Consider the following 20,160-nt stretch of genomic DNA (forward strand, 5'->3'; position numbering starts at 1 on the left):
CCCAAAGCCAACCTTTTCATGAAACAAATATACATACAGATTTCAGTCTCTTCACAGCATCTTCACAGATATGCATTCCTCTGGATTCATCCACTTCAACATGTCCCAAGTACTGCAGGAAAGAGAATAGGGGGAGAAAAGCTTAACAGTAGCTCCTTAAACACCCTGGTTTAAAAATCCAATCTCTGAATTCATCTCAGTACAGCTGAGACGATAGACACTAACAGCACTTTGCTAGCCTTCTTTTGAGACCTGTATTTGGAGGTTTGACTTTGTATTTATATGGGCCACCAGCATAAGTAAAAAAACATAATACATCTAGTAATTCTGAGGTAAAGACAGACTTCTCTTACTCGGGGAAAAAAAATTAAATTGAAAAGTTGAACTGTATTTTCCTGCTTATTCAGAATGAGCTTTAGTCACTTTTTTTTACTAGTGTGGTGTGAAAACCTTAAGTCAATATAGAGATGACTGTGAATAAATTATTTTTGAATAATGATAAATATATTTAGTATCAAAAACAGAACGATACTACATACTAAAATAACCAAATATATTTGAATGTTCATTCCCAAATACAAGAGATTTCAATCTTGCAAACAGAAAACATCCTTCTTTCCCTCCCCCTGCCCGCTTTTAAAAGTTGTAAACCAAAATTTTTTATCTTCATTACAACACCAGGCTCTTATGTGGACACTGAAACATTCATTATTCTCACAAAAAGTTTTTAAAAATATCAGTTTTCTGGATATTCATCTTATCCAGCACTACTTAAAAAAACAGCAAAACAACAGCAAATAGAAACTGTAAGTTTCAAAGCTTTTAAATTAATAACCTAGAATAATATTAGCCTGCAGAGAAAGCAATTTCAAGAAATACATCAGACCGTAGTGCTCAGGGTACTGTGGATAGTTTCGGGGGGGGGGGGGGGGGGGGGTGGTTCTAAGTTTTCCAATTTCTCCCCACCTTTTCCAGTCATAGTTCTTTTTGATAGGGGAAGGAAATGTTCTCTCAGAAACATTCATATCCTTATTCAAAGTACTTAACTCTTGAAGAAAACCATAGAAACTATTAAATAAAAGCTTTCTGAAGTTTTGTAGTAAAAGGAATAGGTCAAAAAAAACTTACCCAATTTATGTGGCATTGTAAGAATTGTATGCAATTCAGCATTTATATTCTAGACTAGCTAGAGAGTGAAGAAATGGGTTTAAAATATCAGAATCCATACTTGTGTCACTTAATGCAGGGGTAAACCTAGGTTTAATAATCTATTGAAAGTCCCACTCCATCACAGAATATTGTCATGAGTTATCTAAAATCTCCCAGTTCTTGTTTCATTAATTAGGACAGCATACTTAACTAGATGGACAAAAACCATTTCACTCGAGCACCATATTGAAGCACTCTATCAGAATAATGCAACAAATTCAACTAAATGGACAAACTCAGACTGTTTTAAAGATTCAATAGAAATTTGAAAGTTGAGGGTTTTTTCACGCAAGGCAAGATGCTCCAAAAGAGGAGACTCTACATATCACCCTAAATATCATTAAACTGCTGAAAGATTTAAAAGATCTTGAGTGACAGAGGGCTTTAACATTGAATCTCACTATGTGGCATTTTTAAAACAGAATAAATCTGGATGGAACAATTCTGCAAGAATTTCATTTAAACCAGCCCTCACAGCTGGAAAACAGCTTGAAAAATAAATTGCATAGAAACTACAAGATAAATAAAAGAGATCTAACACTTTAGAGCTTTTTCAAAATGAGTTCTGTGAGGCTGAAGCCTTATAATTGAATGCTAGAGCTGCCAAAACGGCAACTGTACTCTCTCAGCTGAGCTTGCTGAACACTTGCGCAAGATCTTAATTTCTCCAGAACAAACACTAACTAGAAAATTTTAATCCTAAAAATACATGAATAGTAACAACTAAAGATGCATTTACTATGTGTCTGGAAGTATGTATTTATATCAATAGCTATCATAGATGGATCTTTGTTTCTGCCATGACTCCTCTGGAAGTTCCAGAGATGCAGAAATTCTGTGGTTGTACGTATTTGTCACAGGAAAATTTTGAGTTTAGTAACTTAAGAAAGTTTGTCAACTTCTCTTTAAAAACAGAGGGATATAGACAGGAACAAGGCTGAGGTTTATAGAGGACAGAAAAAAAAAAGATATATGCATGGAATGAGCCATCTAGTTTGCATCACCATTAAGTATCATACAAGCAGGGGACCACTTTCAGATTTCCTGAGCTATCTGCCCATCTCATTTACCCTACTGTAGGCAAAACATTTCCAGCTGAAGATCCAAACCATTCAGTCCCTGTACTTGGCAACCTGCCTTTTGCTTGGAAAAGAGAGAAACAGAAGAGGGTAAATATTGCCTCATGTCACACTCCAAAACAGACAACCATTTTCCCCTGTGTTGCCAAACCTCTATTCAAGTCCCATGCTTCAACTTTCAGCAATCAGTCATGCCACTGCTGCTAGAGACAGCAAGTTTAGCTGCAGTTTTCAATACTGCTTCCACTCCAGTGAATGGAGACATTATTGCACATATCAAGGGCATCTACCCACACCAAAAGGGTACAATCCACAGACCTCATTGAGCATCAATCAATTCTGAATTATAAAAGAAATTACACTGCCACACAATCCTTCTTTATGATATAGAGGACAAAAGGTGCTTTGTTTGCACTTACACTTTAAGCCCTTCATCAAAAAAAATCTTGTTCTTCCCATTGCACCATTTTTGCAGAAGCCAGAAGCTCATCACTATCAGTTTCAGCGGCCTTGTACATTTTACAGGCAGTTTCAAAATTCTTCCTGGTTTTTTTCTAGGGTGGGGTGGTGGTGTGTTAATTCCTTGTAGATCCCAATAGATTTTTAAGTTTCTTTCTTGTAAAAACAATTTTCAACTGTATAATCAGAATGCTGTGGTCCTCTTCTTTTTTCAGCCAAGTGTCCCTTAAGCAGCAGGTCCCCTTCCAAGTCTTCAGACTTATTTCTAAAAACTTCCCGCCCCAGGCTGAGAGTAGATATACATGGCTTCTGTAGTTATCCAGTGCTACAACAGTTATCTGACTTCTAATGGGTAGTAATCAAAGACGTAAATATTTTTTCAGGAAACTTGGCAAACAGCTCTGCTACAGACTGAGACCTTTTCTAGTACCCTTACATTTTAATCCCAAGTGTTAAATTGTAATTACATCACAACCTAACCTTAAATTTGAAATATTAGCTCAACTTATTAGTGCAACAGCATTTTAGAAATGACATTTCAAAATTTAATAGAGAAAGAAAAGACAGCTGCTAGTTAGATTAAGACATGGTCTGCTCCTTACAGCCTGAAATTGCAGTTGAACACCAGAATTCAGGACTTAACAAAAATAAACCATCACCAAACTCTGTTGTCCGATCACATGAGAGAGATTGCATGGAAACCACTTTGAAAAGCAGATACACAAATCCCACACTTCTATACATAACCTTTCAGGATCTCCGAAAGGAACTTCCCTTTCAAACAAAATGAGAAGAAACATACTGTGAAGTGCCTGGGCAGCGAATTGTCCTACATAAGTAAAATCTCATGCAAATCCATAACGGCACATTACCACAAACACACTCAAGGACTGGGACACATAATTACTGGGTGCACAAAATCAATGTGAACTGCATCAGCCATACCATGGTGGCTGATGACTTTGTAGAAGAGTAAGGAAGGGCGTACCCCAGACATACTTGTAAAGAGCACTCCTTGTCACAAGGATCACTGCAGCTAGCATTCCTGGAGCGAGCGAGTACTCTTCCATCATGAAAGTGCACATGGTAGGAATGCAGTATTAATATTGAATGCATTCGTACTTAATTTCCATAGCAACCAATGAATGATAGTCATGACATCAGCAATTCTCAGCCATAAGATGTTCTGTAAGAGGTTTAATCATTATACCAGAAATTAACCACCAATGCTTTTACAGAAAGCTAGAATCCTTGTGGGCAGAGTCCACATACAAAGTAACAAAATAAAAGCTCTGATTCAAATAAAATATTTTCACGGGCTGTTGGAGAAGCCCTTAACACAAACATTTTTAAATAGAAGTATTGCTTATATTAACATTTTCAGAAAAAAAAGATGAGATGATGGTACAGCAAGTAATAAAAAACAAAACAAAACAAAACAAAAACTTTCCCTCTTCACCTCTGGGCTTTATGTTCTCTTTCACAGACAGCGGTGTTTGGTATCAATCTCAAGTCAAACAGAAAGCAATCAACACAGGAACAAGTTAAACTTGCACATAGCAAAACGCCCTTAGAACTTGAAAAGTGCTTGAGAGACTTTATTCTTTTTCAACAATTTAAATTTTTTCCAACTTCATCTAAAAATGAACAACTTAAGTTACTATATCAAGTGTTTTTGGTGAAGCTGTCCTACTGCCTTACCCCAAATATACACTATTAAATTGCTCCTAAGAAAACATCAAGGGCTGATGTATCAGGTCAGAAACAAAACAAATCTACCATCTGTGTCCTAGTACAAGAAATACTGCCCTGATCTTCATTCTTTGTTTTCATTTCTTTCACAAATACTTGGCTGACTCAGTTTTCAAAATTTCAAACTTCAACAATAATAGCTGGCAAAAAGAAAGATCCTTCACCAGAACTTCTTCCACCTGGACAACTCACTCTAGCCAGTTTTCTTTGCTGAAGCCTGGTAATGTTATTACAGTTTCTCTTCCAGACACAGCTACGCAAATCACTGAAGTTCCCTCTGTATCAGATGTTCACCTGCACCGTTTCATTTGCAATAACAGATTAGGTTCTTCAGATTACATCTGCAACTAGTCGGATGCAAGAAATGAGCTTACTCTAAGTCTTGGCCAAGGTGTCCCATGCTAGGGAACTAGCTGCCATAGAGAGAAGTATACCACCACCTCCTTGATATTTTTCCTAGAGGCAAAGACATTCCTCTTTCTTCCTCTGTATAAGTACTATTCTTTCTACAACTGGAGTATTATTTGTAACAGTAAGACTGACTACTTGGCATCTGCATGTGTAGATATGCTTCTGGAATTGGTATTGTTCCAGAATTAAAGCCTGAGCTCCACAGTTTCACAGTAAAATCCTGTCTTGCAAGTAGACATAAGCTTAAATCTAGAAAGCCTAGATACATCTTAGAGCTGAGCTACTTTTCCACTGACTTCTCTAAGATTTACATTCCAATATTCAATAGTTTATTTCTCTCCTCTCTCACACCCATGGTCTTGCTTTTTTAATTCATTGGTTTGAAAGAGATGTTTGCTTAGACAGAGCTGTAGAAGCACAGACAACAGAAACTCCATGATTAAGCATCAACAAACTAAGTTTAATCCTGCTTAGTCAAAGCTACAGGTTAGTTACAATACTACACATCCTTAGGGTCCAACTTCTTCCACTTCCCTAAGTCACCAGAAATGAAAACACTTCATCAATCTGTTAAACCCCTCAAAACAGGAGCTGTAAGTAGCCTATGACTGCTAAATGTCTCTGAATAGTGTGGGTCAAAAGAATCCAACTAAAACCAAACCAGTATCTATACCAGTAGTTCTCCATGTCTCTTCACATCACACCCACCTAAGAGCCACACTGTGCATTTCACTTACTGGTTCTCATACCATATTTATCAGTGTGAACAGAAACAACACTGTGAGGAAATAACAAACATTTCCAGTTAAGACTATGGAAAATGAAGTAGCAAAGCTCAATACAGGATACACAAATGCTATATTCTTCATATTCTCACAAATCCCTAAAACAAGGCAGGGAAGAAACTCAGGAGGTTATGTAGGAGAGCACTTGCCTCAAGGCGGGATCTACTTCCACATCTACATCAGAGAAGTCAGCCTTGAAGTATTATGACATTTCTGTAACTGGAGATCAATAAGGTAGACCTTCTACTCTGTAGCTTACATGCCTCACTGTCAGAAAGGGAGGCTGTTTTGCTGAGTTGCTGTTGTTAATGCCTATCCTAAATTTCCCTTGATGAGGCTTAAACCCACTATTTCTCCCAGACCCTTTACAGCTTCATGTATGTACTGTTAGACTTAGGTTTTCAACTGTTTGCTCTGATGTGCAATTCCTACTTTTCCAGGACAGCATTAGTAAATAAATCTAAAATTTTCTTTAAAAAGAAGAAAATAAAAGAAAATCAAGTGTTGATAACACAGTTTTATAAACACACTGCATGGGTGCACATTGTACCTTTTCTTCAAGTCCTGCAAAAAATTCAGTTTCCATTTATGACACTGGAAATCCCTCAATTTTAAAGAGCAAAAACACTCAATTAAAAAGTATAACCGAATGACAACTTTTTTATTTCCAACACCTAAATTACATTTTAAAAGACATCCAAACCATTTGTATGGCTCTAAACATTAATAGTCATATCTTTAAAACAATGCAAAGTTTACCAAACAATTTAAGAATTTGACCTTGGCCAAAGACAGCAGGGTTTCAAAACTGAGTAAGAAGTTTCATTTAAAACTCCTTGTTTGCAAGGCTATTCAAAGAAAACTAAGGGTTGGACCCAAGCATGAAAAGTTTAAAGATTAGGGATTGCATTACATTCCCTTTAATCATGACAAAAATGCATAGGAATATATTGCAGGCAAGTCTTCCACCTTCTGTGATATCACCATTCTTTTATAATTAGCTGTCTTCAAGATTTTTTCCTGTGACCTTAAATGCTGCAGGATTTTAGAAATGTACCCTTACTTGCTGCTGGGTTAGCATTCAGTAGCAATGGTTATTGTACATTGCTAACATCAGTTCATGCCTTAAGAGGTAGGGATTTGTAGTGTTTAATGTGTAAGGCTGTGCAACGTTTCAGAAATCCGCAGATTTGTCACATTAACTTCTTAAAAATACTTAACATAGTTTCCAAAGACTATTCAAGCATCTCAAGCTTTCAGTGTCAAAAATATCACATGCCTAACTTAAAGGCAGTTCAGCATCAACATGCTGGTAAACTCTTTCACAGCTACTATTATTTCAAACTAGAAGTGCACTTAAGAGAGAAAACAAAAGCCACAGTTACCTGTGCTGAGTACCAGTCTTTCTGATCTGGAGAAATAGAATAGCATGCAAGCTGTATTTATAAACTGATTAAAAATAAGAAGTTATTTTTAATATGACATTTATAAATTTGCAATATATAAGCAATAAATATTAATATAAGCTTAATATATAAGCAATAAAGTTCAATATGTAAATTCCAGAACTAAAAAGAGGACAACTAGGCAGCTACGAGTGGTGCAAAAGCACACAGCAAAGTGACAGAAATGGCCTATTTCCTACTGATAGCAGTTTCAGCAGGGCCTTGTATGGCCTAATGACATAACACACTGCTGGGTCACAGGGACCCCAGGGATGAGAACTGACACTCAGAGGTCCCAGTGAGGATACTCCACAGGTCTCAGTGCAAGTTGTTCCCTTTTCTTCTATCTCTGCTTGAATACAGAACAATGTGGTGTCCTCAACATCTCCCACCAAAGCAAGAGCTAGATAGAAAATAGCTGAAGAATATTTACTCTAAAAAGTCAATTCTTATTTGTCAACACTAACCACAGAAATCAAGATTCAGTTGAAAGGCTAACTCACATAATACCAGGCACTCAACAGCAAATCCTGGACTTCAAATTCAAAAATACAAATGTGGTTTGCTACTCTTCCACGTGGACTTTTTTCACTGATATCTTTAGTTTTCCAGTTGGAATAAATGAAATAAAAAATGCAAGTGAACTTGCAAGCTACAGGCAACAGTAGCCTTAGATGCATTAAGGTCGGAAGAGATTGACCACCAAAACCGTGAAAGTGACAGAATAAAGCTAATTAAATTAATCCAAGATATATGTGACTTGCATCTTCTAGAACCACAGGTAAGAATCAGCTGCTAATATTCTGTTTAACACATCCAGTTGGTTAGAACCGCCAAGAACTTGCAAATGTTTGGTTTGTTTAGTTCTGTTAAGTAGAGAAATGACCTAATTTTTCTGATATAAATTTCACAGGCCTGTTACTCTGAAGTGCATTTGTATGAATAAAAACTACTTACCCAGAGGGACATTTGAAAAGGCATTTCAGACAAAAGAAGCCCTAGTGTCAAATATTTTAGTCATTAAAACATAGAACAGCTGCATGTTCTCAGTGAGGTAGCGTCTGGAGCAAGAAAGCAAGTTTGAAAATGTGTATGTCAATGAACTTCATTTTTTGCAATTACAATGTATGAAGATCATGTGAAAATAAATTATCGCACTGATAAGCACGGCTGTAATGTCTGTTAGAACAATCCACTTCTGAACAGTTTTAAATACAATGTCTCTGTCAAAGTCCCTTACACAGTACACAGTTTTTCTCTCAGAGGGAAGATTCACTACTGAAACACAGTAGTTACTTTTTAGTTTGTTAGGATAGTGGAAGAGAATTCGCCCCCCGAAAGTATACTTCTGCAGATTTTCCAGCAGCTGTAACAGTGCCACATTTAATAATGGGGCAACTCTGAGAACATCTATAAAAGCTGCAATGTATCATGCCTCCCACCACAAAAGGTAGGAGAGCAATACCATTATGTTTCCAATGGAATAGCAAAAGTCTGCAAGTCACACTTGTCTAAACACAAGTTTAACATCCTTTTCATACTTCTGCTGACAGACAGGCACCTGTCTCTCTGCTGATCCGGTGGAGTACAAAAAAACCATTCACTCGTATGCTCCAGCATCCTGGCTCTTCTTTCAATGTAACTTTAGCAGATTCAAAGCAGTTTACGCAGAAGAACACTGCAGGAAACCCAGTAGCCATTCCAAGGCCCTATTTTGAATGTGTCAAATTACCACCTCAAGTGTGTTAGATTCCCAACACAGTGAAGAGCTATCTGTAAATACATCCTACACACACTAAGATGACTGAGAAAATCTATGATCAGTAGCTGGTTACATACAACACAGTCACTCCAACTAGTGGAAAACACAGACTGTTAAACAAAAAAACAACCAAACAAAAAAAAAACCAACCTGTTACTGCCCAGAAGTAACAGTACGTGCCCCCAGGATTATCACCACCTCCAAATCTATGAGCATGGCACTGGAGAGAACCAACTGTGCATCAAATCCACTTCCCTGAATTTAAAAGCAACAATGTAATAGGAATTTTGTCAATACTCTCCACAGAGCATGTTCTCTACCAAAATGAAGACGATCCATTGGTGCATCAGATTTGCTCAAAATCCAACAGCTCACTTATGGACTTTAATTAACAATAAGGATCAGCTGTGGATGTAGCACAGAAAAGCTTCAACATAGAAAACCTTTCAATAACATTAAATCTGTTTGCAGCACAGCATCCTCAAAGCACAATAAATTAGCAGCTACTGGAGTCCCTGTCCAACCCTAACAGAATGAAGCCCAGAGGCAGGATGAAATCCTATTTGCAATGTGACTTTCAAAGTGCTTCCACACATTCTGTAATATCTAAAAAAGGATAAATCTGTGCTAGCACTCTACAAACACCCCAACTCTGGGCAAAATATAAATGCTCAAAGGCAAGAAGTTAGAAAACAAAACAACTTAATGCTACTACAAAAGAGTAACTTATTGTCATGGCTTAAGCCCAGCCAGCAGCAAAGCACCACAAAGCTGCTCCCTCAGTCCTCCCCCACCCCAGCCTGAGTGGGATGAGGAGGAGAAAATATAAAACACTCATGGGTCGAGACAAGGACAGGGAGGCATCACTCACCACTTATGGTCATGGGCAAAACCAAAATCAATTTAATTTACTACCAATCAAATCAAAACAAAGATAATGAGAAGTAAAACCAAATCTTAAAACACCTTCCCCACACCCCTCCATCCTTCCCAGCTCAACTCCACTCCCCATTTTCTCTCCCTCCTCCCCCCCAGCAGCACAGGGGGGACAGGGAATGGGGGTTGGGGTCAGTTCGTCACACCTTCTCTCTGCCGCTCCTTCCTCCTCAGGGGCAGGACTCCTCACTCTTCTCCTGCTCCACCGTGGGGTCCCTCCCACGGGAGACAGTCCTCCATGAACTGCTCCAACATGAGTCCTTCCCACAGGCTGCAGTTCTTCACGAACTGCTCCAGCGTGGGTCCTTTCCCCAGGCTGCAGTCCTTCAGTCTCAGGCTGCTCCAGCGCGGGCTTTCCGATGGAGTCACGGCCATCTTGGGGGCATCCACCTGCTCTGGCATGGGCTCCTCCCCAGCCTGCAGGCGGGCATCTGCTCCTCCATTCACTTCCATGGGCTGCAGGAGGACAGCCTGCCGTCTCACCATGGTCTTCACCACAGGCTGCAGGGGAATCACCTCCTCCAGTGGCTGGAGCACCTCCTCCCCCTCCTTCTTCACTGACCTCGGTGTCTGCACAGGGGTTCCTCTCACATCCCACTCCTCTCTCCGCTGCAGGTTTCCCTTCTTAAATACGTTATTGCAGAGGCACTACCACCTTTGCTGATGGGCTCGGCCTGGGCCAGCGGCGGGTCCAACTTGGAGCCGGGGAAGGTTCCGGCAGCTTCTCACAGGAGCCGGCCCTGCGGCCCCCGCCTCCGCTACCAAAACCCTGCTACACAAACCCAAACCAGATATCTTTCACCCATCAAACCTTCATGATCTTCCTCTTTTACAAGAAAAACCAACAGCAAATGTTCCCTACTCTGCATTTGCACTAGTCTCCTCTCTCCAAAAAAAAGAGCAAGCATTTGAAGAAACAAAGCCCTCAACATGGCTGCTATTACATTAGTTTCACATGTTTTACTTTCATACAGAAAACCGTAAAGACAGCTGTAGAGACATTTGTTAACAATTCTTAGGTCAGCACCAGCTATACAGGTAAAATCTTTGTCATCCCTGCAAAAGCCAGACTCCAGACTTGCCACTCAGCTGTGCTTTGAGCTCCAAAGAACTGTGGATGATGATTTTTAGAGAGTGGGCAAGGCAGACACAGAATAAGGACAGACTAACTCCCTCCTCCCCGTCCCGAAACATATTAAACCGTGGCTGAGCCGCTATACTACAGGCAATGGAGCACTCTGGAATTCCCTTTTAGGAACCTTAAGAAAATGAAGACATTTTCACCATATTTCAGATTTGAATGCATTCCTATTCATTAACCATTTTTCCCAAAATATCTCAGTTTATTCTGCTCCATTGAGGAGCACCAGGAAGAAAAGTCACCCCATCAGATATTTAAGGACATAGGAGACAGCATACTTTTCCTGGAACATATGAATTTCTGAATAATACCCAAGAACGGCGTAACAGGATACTCTCCTTCAATAGCACAAAGTTCTATTCTTTTTGCAAGCAAAATATAGTACCACCCACTAAACCGATGACTCTACATCTGGTTTATCTCGTCCACTCACAATAGCATACTTCCTGTCTGTATCTATTAAACACCAGTTAACACCCACTTTGCATCCCAAGCCTAATAAAAGTTTCCACTACTGCCCATCTCAAGGCACAGTATTTAGGAAGACAAATTCTAATCAAATAAGCTAAAACACCTCTTAATGTCAAATTGTTCTGATTTTAAGTTTTCATCTAATTGCAAATTCTTTAAATATTAGTAGTCTACCATTCTGACCAAATCAAGAAATATATGCGTTTACTTCACAGTATTTTTTCCAAAGAACAAATTAAATTAATTCAGTGAATTCCAATATAAAGCCAGCAAATAAGGGTAAATAAGTCCCATTATGATGACAGGATGCAAAGACTCATCCATTTCTATGCCTCTTCAGCACAGAATAGCCCAAAACCTTTTTTTGACTTCGGGTACATGTGCCCAGAATAGATGAATGCTTCATTTAAATACAGGAAGCATTTGTCATTATAAGTGCAAGTCCTGACTGAGAGTTAAAAAAAAAAAAGTCAGTCTTTAAACTGCAAGAAGTGGTTCACACCCTTTGTGTTCAGTAAAGGACTGAAAAAGTTTGAGTAAAACTAAATGTCTAGAAATTGAGCATTTCACTTTTCAGCCTCTGTAATGGCTAAATTATTAAAAAATGATGATTCTCAAGCCAACAGCTCTGTTCTCTCATAGGCAGTGTTAAACCGTAATCTAAGTTTGAGCTTCCACAGAGCAGTTACTCACTTTCAAAGCTCTGGCAAAACACCATCTCTGTTTAGTACTGGATTACAGTTCCTTCCTTCTAGCAGAAAACTAACACAAGACAAAGGCAAATAAAGCAAGCAACCATAACAAACTAGAAACATTAAATACACTTGAGTATATGTAAAAGCACACATAAGCAACTATAGTAGGGTAAAGTAGGGCATGAACCTAGTGTGAAAGTTAATCAAATTTATTGTAATCTGCACATACCCACAGCTTTACAAAAATATGTAAGTCAGTTTCAAGCATTCCACCTAGCAACATCACCTGTTTAACTATCAGACAGAATTACTTTAAGTATAATACAGATAAAAACAAATAAGAGGTCCTTAGGTGTTAGAACCATACATTGTTTTCCTTGTGCATAGATATTTAATCTGTTAGTTTTCCATAAGAGTCATCTGCTTACAATCTAGTGTAGAGTTAGTATTAGTGTGCCTTGAGGAAGAAAGCTTTTGATCACAAGGGGAGTGTATACAACAAGATACCTTAAATTTCAGAATTATTTTCATTATTGTATTTCTTAAGTATTAATATAGTATTCTAAAATATTAAAATAATATTGTTTCTTAAATAAAGGGGAAGGATAAATGGTAACACATAAGAAAATACCTATTTATAATACTCTGATAATCTAGAATGAGTTCTCAGAATTCAAAAAGGTAATTTCAGTTTCACATGCATTAATAGTCTGTAATATATACACACAAAAAATCATAGCACAGAAGACACAAGTTAGCAAGTGCTTATAACCTCAAACACTGGAGGAAACCCAGGTGTTACTTGGTAATGTTTTCAATTATCAAAAGGGAGGAAGAGATTCCTTTCCAAGCACAACCCACCGCTTACCTTACAAGTCAAACTGTAACCGTAACTCCACTTTTAACAGAGAGAACCGAGTACCTTTCCATGCAATCCAAGAGGTCTATCATTTCTGCTCTTCCAGAAAAATGAAGACAAATATTATATTACTCCTCTGACTAGCTACATGATTTATTTCAACTAGATAATAATGTAGGATATCTCAGACAGTGATTTTCCAAGTCATTTGTTACATGAGTCATCTGGCTTTTAAAAAAAAGCCACAATCTTTGCAATGAGAGCTGACTGTAAAATAGGTCAGTGTGTAATGAAGCATGCTGCGGGCTTATGCTTGCCAAAAAAACCCCAAATAATAATTCATGGTAAGAGTACCTCATGGATATGCAAAAGAAAGGCAGAAACTCTTACCTTAACAGGAAAGCTACACTTGCCAGTACGAACACCTTCTTCATCAGTCTGCCACTGGTGAGGCCTACTGGCCTCTGGGACATAGACATCTTTCTTTCTCCTAAAGCTTTGCCGTAATTTGTTCATTTCTCAGATTTTCACGTCCTAGAAGAAGAAAAAAAGAGTACTGCCAATAGGCACCAAAACATACATTTAGCCACTTTGGGTCAACCACTATCATGACAAATGTCCCTGTGAAAAATCTGAGCTTCTGCAAATATGAATGGAGGTACCTGTGAAAGGAAAATATTTTGGACATAGATTCTGGGAAAGATAGATATTCACTTCAAAGTGGAAAACACAAATCCACATTACTTTTTTAATACCTTTCCACAGCAACTGAAGCATTAGACCCCGGAATAACTATTACTCTGAGCATAAGGTTACCCAAAATAGCTGACAGAGCAGCTCTGAAGAGTGATGCGCATGAAATCCTGCCTCCCTGAATTTAAACACCTACCTAGAGCAACCAAGCAGGACATGAGTAGCACAAGCTTCCAAGGCACCCATGCAAGGATTCATAGCCCTAAGTCTGCTCCTAAAATTAGGTGCTTTAAGTACGAGTGATAGGTTCATGCTTCTACTGAGGGGTACAGCCCAGCCCTTGCTTAGTCTACTGGTAGAAGTACTTATGTTTAAATGAGAAATGCACTGAATTTACTTCCACGTCCTGGGTAAATCTCTAAACAATTACATAGTCTTACCTCTTCAAAGGGGGAAGACAGTTCTGTAATTACACTTCCAAAGCCTAGAATTAGATGCTTTTTATACACTCTTCTCTTATTTATCAGTTTCTATATACAAGCCAATCTATACTTTAGACATGCTCACCTTTACTAGATTCAAACTACAATTAGCCAAGAAGCTATCAGAGAAAGTACTACTAATAAAAAGACTATATTCAGCTACAGAAGTAAATTCATATGGGAATATAGAAAACATGCTGAAAGGCTTCTTGAGATACTGCTCTTCTTTCCTGAAAAAGAAGCCTTCTTACAACCACGATATCTCATTTTGATAGAAAAAAAGATGCTGCAGAATGTAAGGCAACAACATCTAGCTGGATTATATATGCTTATTTCCCATTAGATTAACTAAGGTACAGAGTATAGATGTTTATGGGTGTCAATAGGCAGCCTTTGAATGAAAGCAGATTTAAAAGCAGTTTGAACACTATTTTCAACCCTGAAAAGAACCAGTATCTTCCAGTTAAAACTATCTGGCATAGGTGAGAAAAAGCAACACATTCATGTTTGCGGTATCTGACATTTAAGAAGCTTAAATTCAAAATGCAACAATTTCAAAGCTGAACAAAAGTCAGAAATTAAAAGCGTTAGAGAAAATCACTGCCCCCCACTAATAATTCTTGTCAACCAAATTAAAAATATTGTTTTATATCTGTGATGCACTTTAGCCATCCCAAGTAACAAAAAGGTGTGAGTTTTGTCACTGACCCCCCCCAAACCCTCCTTCAGCAACTGTTACTTTCCTCCTCAAGCTGTGAGTCATTAGGCATTACAGTTCCCACTGTATCTTCTAGAGAAATAAGCCAATGCCATGCCCAGAATCTTCCATCTTTCCATAATCCATAAAAAGCAATATTGTGAAATCAGTAATAATTTAAAGATATACCTATGGATACAGAAAACACGACTATATCACTAGAACTGGGAAATTTAAGTGTGGTGATGTTAATACTTGTTGAAGTGCAAATAAGAATGCTACTTGTGCACAAGTTCAGTGACAAATGCAACGCTGTCTGGTCTTGTGGCATTGCGCGGCTTTCTTTCAGTGTAAGGGACAATTCCTGAAGTATTTCTACACTAGCAAATAACCAGACCAAACTCCACTTTTGCAGCAAACACCTGCACTCAAAGCTGCTTGATGAGTGCTTAGAAGCAATAAGGTGTGGGACTTCAAGCAATCCAAATCTCTCTTGCAAATTAAGTAAGGGGTGAGATGTATGGCAAAGGCTAGACAACGGTCCCTGGAAGGGAGCATGTACCTAGAATATCCACAAGCTCTAATAAACAGTGTAAGAGCAGGAATAAAAAAGTTGCCTGGGGATTTTCAACTGCAATTGTCTGGTTATAAAGCAGGGTTAGCTTCATTACTTCAAAGCTGCAAAATGCCTGACATAACTAGTAACACAAAGTATTTTCTTGAATTTACTTGGTAGGATTTAGAGATTAGAATATGTGTCCAAAATAAAAAAACATGCACATTTCTTACCACTAAACAAGCTGAAGCAGCTCTTCTACAAACACAGTTCCTTTATTTTACAAGCTAAAAGCCATTTAAAAATCTGAACGTGCAAAGGCAATTCTGGAAGTTTTAAGAGGAGGTGCAAGGCTTCTATTCTCCATTAAGGCTTAGGGAGGCGTTAGAGCAGCACTAGTTACATATTTTGCTTTACAAACTGCAGACAGAAGTCTATGCTTCACTCAGTCTAAAGGAACCAGAATTTCAAGGGGGGCCATTCAATCACCTCAGGCAGTTGACATGTACTGCAGCAAATCTCCACATGGCACTTCAACTCATGAGGACAGACACCCACTCTTGTCCCTGCTGAAGACTGGCAGTGCCATAGCATGATGAGCAAAACCACTGCTCCAGCTGCTTCGGTGCAAAGCTCAGGAGTCTGCTCAGCACATAGCTTTAAAGCCCAGCTACCCAACCTTGCACTCTGGTAACTGAGAAATGGGCATAGATACTCTGTTCTGCCAAAAAGGGCAACAGACTCTTAAACTGATACAAATGGATGCAGTAAAGCTCATCTGCTGGTATTCTGAGTATGAGTGATCAAAAAACATTTTGTAGAAATTTCAAACCTACAAATGTGTAAAAACAACCCGTGGAAAAGTTTTCAAGGTAACTCAATCTCAAAAGCTTCAGTAGACAACAAAACAAGAACTGAGAACAGCACGCAGCCACTGTACCACTTGTGAAATCACAGTCTAATTGCCTTATCATAACATTTGCTTATGTGAGCACTCCTTGGACTTCTCCCAGGAAGCATTGCTTTTCCCATGAGACTGGTACCTTATCGGAGATTTATTCTGACCAGGAATCTCAGTCCACAGGGGAGGGTGAAAATAAGAGTTCCTCAACTACACTTCCTATGAGAAGCTGAAGTGGCATTTTGCCCAAAAGTATTTCCTTTTCACTGAAAACCAAACCCATTTTCCTACATGTTCTAATTTTGAGGTCATGTTGGCAACAAGCGGTTTAAAAATAGCTTATTCTATTTAATAGAAAAGCTGACAAATAGCAAAATCAATTTCTGGTCAGACAAACAGCGAGCTTTCTCCAACTGCCACACTCGGATTTTCTGAGATGTCAGCCTGTTTGAAGTGGGTTGCAAAATAGTTTGCCCTATAAACACCTAATTTGCTGGTTATATGCAAGTCAGCCCAATATGACTAGAATTGCCATCTGATGGGAAAGCATTAAGTAAAAAAATTCACACAGGCTGCATATTTGAGGATGCGGGAGAGAAGCACAGGAATTGCTGCAATTAAGTGCTGAAATTTCTACTAATTTTGTCTGGAGCTCAAAATCCCTGCACAGGAGCTCTAGAGAAAAATGAGTGAGCATTTTCTACTTGAATTCTTTGCCGTGCACTTCAGATTTCCATACAAGCATAGCATGCCTGCTGACACAACAAAAGACACCAACCCAGGATGCAACAAGCTAGCAGGGTATTTCCTACTCAACTGACAGCATCACTGATACTGTAAGAAGTTTTATACTCTGCCTTCGGATTATGTAGGCTGAAAGTTATCTGTTCCGGATTTTTTTTATATTTAGCAACTGATTTTTGCCCTGTAATTAAAAGTATTTAAAAAAAAAAAACACGAAGAAACAAACCAACCCACCAAATACACTATTTCCTTTTCACTTTTACAACCCCAAATCCATCTTAGGCCCAGAGAGAGGACAACGGAGAAACAGTATTTGAAGATAAAACTGGCAAAAAGCCAAGATGAGAAACTCAAAATCTAATTAAATCACAAAATGTAGCGTTATATCAGAGACAAACTGGTAACAAAGGCTGAAAGCACTGAGATCTTCCAGAGAAAAGAAGAAACAGAGCCACTTTGGGTTCTGTTACAGACAGCTCTACATCTGAACGGTCATGCCCATTGGGTAAAAACAAACAAACAAAACCCCACAAACAAGAAAACCTCCACCACTTTTGCAATCCAAGAGATTACAACGTTAGGCTAAACAGTAGACCAGTTTCTAAAGCACCATACAAGCATCTGCAAGAGGCACTGAAAAGACAAGTTATTCACATAGTGAGTTTATAAATGTATGTTGCCATTTACGTTTACGCAAATTGATGTATTTTGGATATTTTGAAACACAGCTCCAAAGCCAATTTAAGGAGAGCTTTGGCACCATTATTCTTCTGACCACCTGAAAAGGTATCATTTTAACCTATATCCATTCACTGATAACTTGGGGCAGCACAGAGACAGAAACAATGTTGGCACAGATAAAAGTGCATGTTGAAGCACTCTTGGCTTCATTGCCTTGTGCATCATCAGGTTATGGCTGCAGAACAAATTACTGCAAGATAAACTAGCATGTTAATTCATGTCTTGTTAGCCATTCTGCTGTATGTATGTATTCACTTTTACCCTTCAGTGAGCATATGCCAGCAATTTACCCTTCAGTGAGAGATGGGTAAGCTTTCACCTTAACTGAAGTTAGATCAGGTGGGAGCTGCTGGTGATGCAAATTTGGAGCTTAGCTTGCCTTGCAGGAGTTTACACATGTACCCATACCTCCAGATAAGCAGTTCATTTACATTTTGCATAAATGTTTCTTCCATAGCAGTTGCTCCTACAAGGTGATCCAAACTACAGAATCTGCAGGGCAGAAGGACACAGTACTGGTACCTGAATTGCACTCACAAATTTAAGTGGTTAGATTTTAGGCTAGGGGTACTACAAATTTCACACTCAGCAACCACTGACAGTTTCAACACTGAGGACAAAAAAACCAGCACAAACCCATTTTTATCTTTCTTCTGAACTCTAGTCTTCACAAAGCTTATTTAATCTGCATTCAAATATGTGGTATCTTTTTTGTTTGCAATGGAAAAGGATAAAAATTTATTTTAAGTCTTCAGTTCAGCCAGTTTTTTAAAACCATTAGGAGGGTTTGGGATTACTTTCTGTTTTCTCAGAATTGAATACTCTTTCCTATTTACTTTACCAATTTAGAAAAAAGAAAGTCATGGGTCAAATAAGGACAAAGTACTCTCTGCTGCCTGCAACCAATACAGAGTAGCCAGGGTACAGGAGGGGACATCCCCCCAACCCCCCCGTGCCATCCCCCTGCTTTATAGTACAAGTCGTCCTGCAAGCCTGAACCATCAGTAGACCAAATTGACACATCAATAAAATTCCTAGAAGTATGCATTTCAAACAGCAAGGAAATCTAGGTTTAAGAACAAGGTGTTATAGGGATCATTGTAAAATTTACAAACCTCCACATAAAACTAATTCCATTAACATGTTACAATCAGACTAAGTAATTAAAAAAAAAAAAGTGTTATTCATACTTCTATTGCCTGCTGCCCCCACGTTGCTGAGGCAGGAGCAGCTGCAGAACTATCAGCTCCTATGTGCCCTTTCCCAGTGAAATACACCTAATATTCCTAATAAAAAAAAAGGACCAAGCCAAACAAAGCCTGAAACCCAGAGCAACAAGTCCGTCCATCTCTAGTATGTTTTTTTACCTAAGAAATACAGGGCATTTCTTGACATCAAAGCTTTCTGAATAAGGATGCATTTTTCCTGCCAAAGTTACCTGATACTTCAGACCTAAGAGGACATGCAAATTATCTTAATCTCATAAAAAAAAATGTGTTTGTCTAACCTACTTACTAGGAAAACACTCCAGAAACATTCCTCAGCACGGCTGTGAAGATCTGTATCCTCAGAAAACTCCGTGGCTTTGAGTTCTTGTGCAAGTACAACCTGGTCACACCCGTCCAAAGACTCATGTCTAACAGCTACCTTTTTAGCATTATCAAAACTTGAATTTCATTACGAAATCCGCAAGGGTCCGCACCAGGAAATGCAAACAACCCACATATTTCAGAACAGTATTCCACATTGCTTTTTCCTATAAAACTCAGTTCACTGCTAACACTTCAACATTATTGTAAATCTTGGCTGTAACCAGGACACTAGGACATCAGCGAGGAAACATGCTTGTTTCAAGTCATTTTCTTGGGACAAGAGTTGGTTTTGCCAGGCTTACCTGCAGGACAAGTACAAATATAAAGAAGTGGTTCAAAACATTTAGATCTGTTTTGCTGTCTAATGCACAGTTCGAATCTCTAAATTTAAGATGACAAGGTGAGAACGTTTCATTTATAAGAAAGAGGCAAGCTAGGAAGGCAAGTTGATTGCTGCCAAGGTAAATAGTCTGTCCCTGTCTATTATGAAGCTGCCAGAATGGAGTTTTACTCTCTGAAAAATCCTTATTAAGCATTGCTGCTAAACAAACTGTGTCCCCTCCTCTCCCACTTACACAGTACAAAACTTACACAGTACAAAAACATGTAATGCCCTATCTCTCCAAGCCTACTGTAAAGGTTAGCCAAAACTTGCTGCAATTGCCCTGTAACAGCTTCTCTGCAATTATTCACCAGCACAAGAACACAGAGTACCCTTATCTTCTAAGGAAGAAAAGGTCACCCCGTGTG

At 38.7% G+C, this 20,160-nt stretch overlaps 1 protein-coding gene across 13 annotated transcripts in view; it reads right to left on the reverse strand.

Annotated features, from left to right (window-relative positions):
* NUMB (NUMB endocytic adaptor protein) overlaps positions 1–20,160 on the reverse strand; it is a 96,231-nt gene that overhangs the window by 23,925 nt on the left and 52,146 nt on the right. For 11 of the 13 annotated variants that reach the window (XM_069784319.1, XM_069784313.1, XM_069784318.1 and 8 more), the window contains exons 2-3: positions 13,395–13,538; positions 38–112 (exon numbers count right to left, since the gene is read on the reverse strand). In XM_069784319.1, the coding sequence (XP_069640420.1) occupies positions 38–112; positions 13,395–13,520 (201 nt within the window). In that variant the 5' untranslated portion in view covers positions 13,521–13,538. Of the gene's footprint in view, positions 1–37; positions 113–13,013; positions 13,033–13,394; positions 13,539–20,160 lie in introns of those variants that run through there. The other 2 variants (XM_069784320.1, XM_069784321.1) reach the window with 2 other exon arrangements.

This window comes from Haliaeetus albicilla, chromosome 5 (assembly GCF_947461875.1).
Source record: "Haliaeetus albicilla chromosome 5, bHalAlb1.1, whole genome shotgun sequence".
NCBI lineage: Eukaryota > Metazoa > Chordata > Aves > Accipitriformes > Accipitridae > Haliaeetus > Haliaeetus albicilla.